The 6,807-nt window shown below is 37.1% G+C and overlaps 1 protein-coding gene across 1 annotated transcript; it reads left to right on the top strand.

Moving 5' to 3' along the window:
* The first annotated feature begins 912 nt into the window (after positions 1–912).
* ppp1r27a (protein phosphatase 1, regulatory subunit 27a) lies at positions 913–6,601 on the top strand. Its single transcript, XM_052552149.1, has 3 exons — positions 913–1,640; positions 3,542–3,692; positions 5,641–6,601. The coding sequence occupies exons 1-3, from the start codon at positions 1,223–1,225 to the stop codon at positions 5,759–5,761; spliced, it is 690 nt and encodes a 229-aa protein (XP_052408109.1). The 5' UTR covers positions 913–1,222; the 3' UTR covers positions 5,762–6,601.
* The last annotated feature ends 206 nt before the right edge of the window (positions 6,602–6,807 follow it).

Below are 6,807 nucleotides of genomic sequence, written 5' to 3'. Positions count from 1 at the left end.
GAGGGCGATGATAAATTTAGCAGGCCTAATTTACAGCCGTCTGACCCTGCACTAGACAGCATCAATGCACTGGCACAGCTCACAGCTCACTTAGATTCTTGTTTGAGCTTTATATTTCAATAAAGTGCTGTCTGTGTGTGCTTTCTGGTGCATCATATAATGCTTTGTGATGTTCCTGTGTGGAAACAAACCGGTTTCAGCCTAATATATATGCGTGAGCTTCAACTGAGAATCATTTAAATCGATTATAAGCATAGTGAGATAGTTCAACTAGACACTAAAAAAGCAAACAACATCAGAACTTTTTTTATTTTTTTTATGTGTTATAGGCAAAATATGATTACTTGGGTTGCATTTGGAGTCATATACTTCCAAATATCTTTTCTACTTTTAGAATTATTATTGTTTTTATTATTCCTCCATTCATTCATTCTCAATACTTGTTGGCACATCAACCCCCCAAAAGTTTTTTTCAGCCCTGTAGCTTGTTTTGTCTGTGTTCAAGAATCAGTGCACTGTGTTCTCTAAGCTGTATTGATGTCCAAACCCTACGATCGACATGATTTATATTACTTTAAAATGTTATAGAAAGATCAGATCTCTTTCAGGTCTTAGAGTGAAGCTCCTATCCTGAAACGCTCATTCTCTTCAGCTGTTGCCCATGTGTTCAGTCACATGATCAAGGATGAGCTCATTTATGTGGCAAACACACATTGTCCGTGTTTTTTCGAAAGAGACACTGCAGGTTGCTCAGGGGACATTCGCTGGTGCTGTCACAGATCTTTATGAGGGGGCGGAGTCAAAACTTGAATGCATGTGAAAGTACGGTGGGAGGAGTTACATCACTGTCACTCGATACAAGGGATGACTTCCCCAAAATAACCCTAGAAAGGGTATATAGGACCCTGCTTTAACCTTCACTCTCAAAAGAGCAGACTGTACAGACTGTGCAAATAAAGTTGATGAAACAAGTGGTAATGGGACAGATAAACTAACCAAAAAAATTCCCACCAATAAGGAACAGTTTCCTCTGGAAAAGCTACATTAATTTGGACTTGAAGCGGATTGTAAAAACTGAAGACAGTGTGAACCCAAAGTCAAGGTTCAAGATCTTCCCCAAAACAGGATTTTACTCTTGCGTGGAGCTTGACTTGAGTTTCAGAGTGTCCTCCTCTTGAGCCTAGAGCCGAGGGGGGGAGGCAAAGCCGTGGCGTCTGCGGGAATGAAGTACAGCTGCCAGTACCCGGTGTCACAGTACACACGCTCCGGCACACACTACACCTCCACACAATACACACCGTCACACTACTCCAGCAGCTCGTACTCGCCTGGATACTACAGTTCCACAAAGTACAGCCCGACTACACTCCACACGCCATCATACTACACTCCACCGGCTTACACGCCTGCATACAAGCCCACCTCCACTTACACCCCCATCTATAGCAAGGCGTCCCGGCAGAGTAGCTCAGCTCGGACAAGCGTACAGCTTACTCCTACTGTAGCCCTCAAACCCGCCCGGGCCGTGCGCTTCACAAACGATGTTGTATTCCAGGATTTGGTCCGGCACAGTGAGCTGGAACAGATCGGTCGGTTTATGAGGGCGAGGAAAGTGCGTCTGGACACCATCTTCCATTCTGGTGAGTGAACCTCACCTTTCACACAGAGTGCAAACGAATTTATTCACTTGTTTAATCTACAGTCATCAGTCCAAGCATATTTCAGCGTGTTGAAATGAAGTAAACCATTTGTAGGTCAAATCCCTGTAAAGTGTAAACTCTTTGGCTTTATTGCAGGTTTAAAAAAACATAGATCAAACATAGCAGTCTGACATGTCAACTTTTGGATTAACTAATCGTTGGATGTTGAGGCCGGGCCAATGGGGGGTTAACCTTCAGCAGTTATGGTGCATTTAAGTCATGTTGGAAAGATAACATGTATGAGTTAATTGCACATGAACACAATAAAGTTATAGGCTTACGAGCAGGAAAGTTTTCTTGGAGGCCAGTCAGTGGAAAAACATGCAATAGATGCAGTATCTGTTTTGATGGTAAATTTGTTCAAATTATATATTTATTCATTTTTTAATTTACAATAAAACTTACTTGCATGTACAGAATACCATAGTATTGTCGAACTACAATTGGTAATAATGAATATATAATGTACATTTATAATGCACATTTTGAATTCATGTTCAAAATATCTTGTTGAATTTCAGGCACAAAATGTATGTCACCATTTTGCTCTAACCAAAGTCATTCGTATGCACTTGACATCATAATTATGACATTTCATAAATGCAAACTTTCTAGGAAGTCTTCTACACAACATTAACCTCTACATCACTATTTTGCTCCAAAGTTATTCGTATGAACTTGACATTTTAATTACATTTCATTAATACAAACTTTCCCGGAGGACTTTAAAACACCATTAGCCTCTTTTAGCAGATGCTGATATAAAGCATGTTACTCCTTGGATATCTTTTTAAAAGTAGCCGAATATTCCTAAAAAAAATACAAAAAAATGAGCTTACGGGGAATAACAGTTTGTCACCAATGTTGGGGGTAATGCAAGTAACCTATTACAAGTAACACGAGTTACATAATCAGACTACCTTTTTTGAGTAACTATGAGTGTTTAATATACAGAAAAATATAATTTACTTTTTCAAGTAGGTAATGCCACATGTATTGATTGACAGCTCTCCTGTCCCCACGATGAAAGAAATCGTGAGTAAAAGGTTTCTGTAGTTCTAGAATAAATGTGAAAATAAATGAATGCATCTCACTCTCAAAAAAACAGATTCAATGTTCCTCAAAATGCATAAAAACTGTTAAATAAAACTCTGACTATGATACACACTTGCAATAATTAAATGTTAAATACCAGAAATATCGTTGTATATATTTAATCCCAAATTATTAACCAATGTCTTTGCTGCTGACCTCCGATGATCGAATTCAAACATGCTAATAAGCAAAAAATACTCTAGATAAATACTATTTATTTTTATTGCTAAAGTGTGCTTTTGAAAGAATTTTCAGTTTTACTGGCTTGTTAATTTCACTTTTGGCGTGAAAGGGCTTCTACGTTTGCCACAAAATATAACTTTTTTGTATTAAAAACAATCAAGCAAGCCCTGTCCAGATATAAAAAGTAACATAACGCATTACTTTCCATAAAAAGTAATTATGTAACATAATCAGCTATTTTTTAGGAAGGGACACTTTATTACTTTTAAAAGTACCTTTCCTTAACACTGTTTATTACTAGGGCAGTACCGAACATAAATGGATAGTGGCATGTTACAAATTATAGACAATTTAGGGGATTATTTTAGGATTGTGTTTGGTATGGCAGAGGAATTACACTCTAAACTTTGAAAATGGAAAAATAAATAGTTTTTTATTTGTCTTTTTAAGCATATGGCATCTGTCTGAGCCTAAGGTATTTTCTGTAAAAGGTTTAATTTCACTGCTATCTGGAAAGAGAAACTGAACTGCCCACCTTAACGAAATCAGTTTTTTTTTTTCAGGAATGGCTGCACTCCATGAAGCCGTGCTCTCAGGAAACCTGGAGTGTGTGAAGCTCCTGATAAAGTATGGAGCTGACGTTCACCAGAGGGATGAGAACGGCTGGACACCACTGCACATGGCATGCAGCGACGGTTATCCTGAGATTGCACGGTGAGAACAAACTCTTTATAAGACACTTCTGAGAGACCTGATTCTCAACTGATTTCAACAGAGTTTTGAATGTTGATAAGCTAATAGTATTATATTGGGTAAAGTGGTACATTTTTTATTTAATTTACCTATATTTTTATTGTGAGCAGTACTGGGTTGGGACAACAAAGCCATTAATTATACAAACCCGATTCCAAAAAAGTTGGGACACTGTACAAATTGTGAGCAAAAAAGGAATGGAATATTTTACAAATCTCATAAACTTATATTTTATTCACAATAGAATACAGATAACATATAAATTGTTGAAAGTGAGACATTTTGAAATGTCATGCCAAATACTGGCTCACTTTGGATTTCATGAAAGATACACATTCCAAAAAAGTTGGGACAGGTAGCAATAAGAGGCCGGAAAAGTTAAATGTACATATAAGGAACAGCTGGATGACCAATTTTCAAATTATTAGGCAAGGCAAGTTTATTTATATAGCACATTTCATACACAATGGTAATTCAATGTGTTTTACATCAAAGAAAGTAAAATAATTATGAAAAATAAGAAAAAAAATAAAACAAGCAATTTTAAAACTTTTAAAATGATTAAAACGTCAATTTAAAAACAGTTAGAAAATGATTTATATAAAATAAAAAAAGTGAAAATATAGTGCAATCAGTTCGAATTAGGTCAATTGGCAACATGATTGGGTATAAAAAGTGCCTCTCAGTAGTGTATCTCAGAAGTCAAGATTTAGAGTCAAGATTTAGTTTAAAGTTATCATCATCCACAGTGCATAATATCATCCAAAGATTCAGAGAATCTGGAACAGTCTCTGTGCGTAAGGGTCAAGGCCGGAAAACCATACTGGATGACTGTGATCTTCGGGCCTTTAGACGGCACTGCATCACATACAGGAATGATACTGTAATGGAAATCACAACATGGGCTCAGGGATACTTCCAGAAAACATTGTCGGTGAACACAATTTACCGAGCCATTCGCCGTTGCCGGCTAAATCTCTAAAGGTAAAAAAAAGAAGCCATATCTAAACAGGATCCAGGAGTGCAGGTGTTTTCTCTGGGCCAAGGCTCATTTAAAATGGACTGTGGCAAAGTGGAAAACTGTTCTGTGGTCAGACGAATCAAAATTTGAAGTTATTTTTGGAAAACTTGGGTGTCATGTCATCCAGACTAAAGAGGACAAGGACAACACATGTTGTTATCAGCGCTCAGTTCAGAAGCCTGCATCTCTGATGGTATGGGGTTGCATGAGTGCGTGTGGCATGGGCAGCTTACACATCTGGAAAGATGAGCACCATCAATGCTGAAAGGTATATCCAAGTTCTAGAACAACATATGCTCCCATCCAAACGTTGTCTCCTTCAGGGAAGACCTTGCATTTTTCAACATGAAAATGCCAGAATACATACTGCATCAATTACAACTTCATAGCTGCGTGGAAGAAGGATCCGGGTACTGAAATGGCCAGCCTGCAGTCCAGATATTTCACCCATAGAGAACATTTGGTGCATCATAAAGAGGAAGATGCAACAAGACATTTGAGCAACTAGAAGCCTGTATTAGACAAGATTGGGACATCATTCCTATTCCTAAACTTTTTCATATTCTTACTTGATTTCATGTGTCGACAACAGAAGTAAAAATTTAATTACGGAAACGTCCTGTTTATAAGAGTAACAAATAAGCACTCTTAAAGTTCAGCTCACTTAAAAAATTTAATGTTCATTTAATTGCGGTTCACATCAATTAAGTGTCCAAAAACATAATTTCAGTTGAACTGAAACATATTATTTCTGTAATATGTTCTCTATCTCTTTTTGTTTTTATTGTTTGTCAAAGTGTACTTCTTTTTTCAGAGGTATATTATCAGATTGTTAATGTTTGTCTAAAAATAATCGCATTAAAATGTAAAATGCAATTCCTCCTTCAGGTACCTTCTCTCTCTGGGTGCCAGTGTGGAGGCTGAGAATGAAAATGGGGAGAAACCGGCAGACCTCATCGACCCAGACTGCAAAGAACTGCTCAAGCTCTTCGAGACGGGCTGCGTTTGAGGGCTGTCCCAAGGAATAACTAACTTGAAAAAGAAAAAAGCTAGCTTTCAAAAAAACATTCAGATCACTCTCCTGAGCTTCGCATTTTGTGTGGTTCCCTTGAATATTGTTTATATCTTTTATTTTGTGGCTTTTAACGAGACAAGACATTACTATACAGTGCAGAGGGAATCCAAACCCTCCATATCTGTCTGCTTTTGTATTTCTGAGTGAAACAGTATTGAACGTGGAAAAATGAAGGGTAGGAATAGATTGCATTATGAAAAGTATGTGTATATACTGCAATGCGGTCAGATGTTTTGAGGGAAGGTTTTCTAATGTCAGAAAAAAGGAAAAGTTGTTTTAGAGGGCAAGCAAGTTATTAAACTTTGATAAGAGAAGAAGACAAATGGAATAACATACACAATAAGACCAGGAATGTTTATATAAAATTGCATGTGTCAGAACATCACCACACATTCACACAAACCAGCATCTTTGTTCTTTTTCACTGCTGTGTTAACCGTACTTTGTACCATGGGTCCCTTTGATTGTTATCATTTTCACAATTCAGAAAAGTGATCTTTTATGTGACAAGGGAAGTGATCCTGTTTATGTAAAGAGATGCTTTGCTGAGAAGTGCACAGGCCAGAATGAAGCGGGTTTCCGTCTGTCTGCTGGGCAGCAGGAGAGCACAGAAACACAACCTGCCGTCAGACTCGCTTACCAAGAAACACTGAGGCTTTGTGCATTACTGTTAAAGCTGAGGGCACTACTGACATTTTGAATGTCTCTTGTCAAAGTCTTATCTTTATCTTATTTTTTACAATGTTTTCCTAAATAAAGCTGCTTTTATATAAATACTGAGTTGTGATTTGCATCAAACCCTTTGAAGATTATAAAAACTTCATGCTGTCCAACTGGAATATATAGTTGACTTTTTTACAAATTATATTAGTGCTGTCTCAAATGATTAATCGCGATTAATCATATCCAAAATAGAAGTTTTTGTTTACATAATATATGTGTGTGTGCTCTTTATATTTATTATGTATATATAAATACAA

This window comes from Carassius gibelio, chromosome B3 (genome assembly GCF_023724105.1).
Source record: "Carassius gibelio isolate Cgi1373 ecotype wild population from Czech Republic chromosome B3, carGib1.2-hapl.c, whole genome shotgun sequence".
Classification (NCBI taxonomy): Eukaryota; Metazoa; Chordata; class Actinopteri; order Cypriniformes; family Cyprinidae; genus Carassius; species Carassius gibelio.
This window is presented reverse-complemented; position numbering and strand designations above follow the sequence as displayed.

Bases quoted from the DNA above. Each gene is read 5' to 3' on its own strand.
- ppp1r27a (XM_052552149.1), top strand. From the start codon at position 1,223: ATGAAGTACAGCTGCCAGTACCCGGTGTCACAGTACACACGCTCCGGC. The intron at 1,641-3,541 runs GTGAGTGAACCT...TTTTTTTTTCAG, and splicing joins GGACACCATCTTCCATTCTG to GAATGGCTGCACTCCATGAA. The intron at 3,693-5,640 runs GTGAGAACAAAC...TTCCTCCTTCAG, and splicing joins GGTTATCCTGAGATTGCACG to GTACCTTCTCTCTCTGGGTG.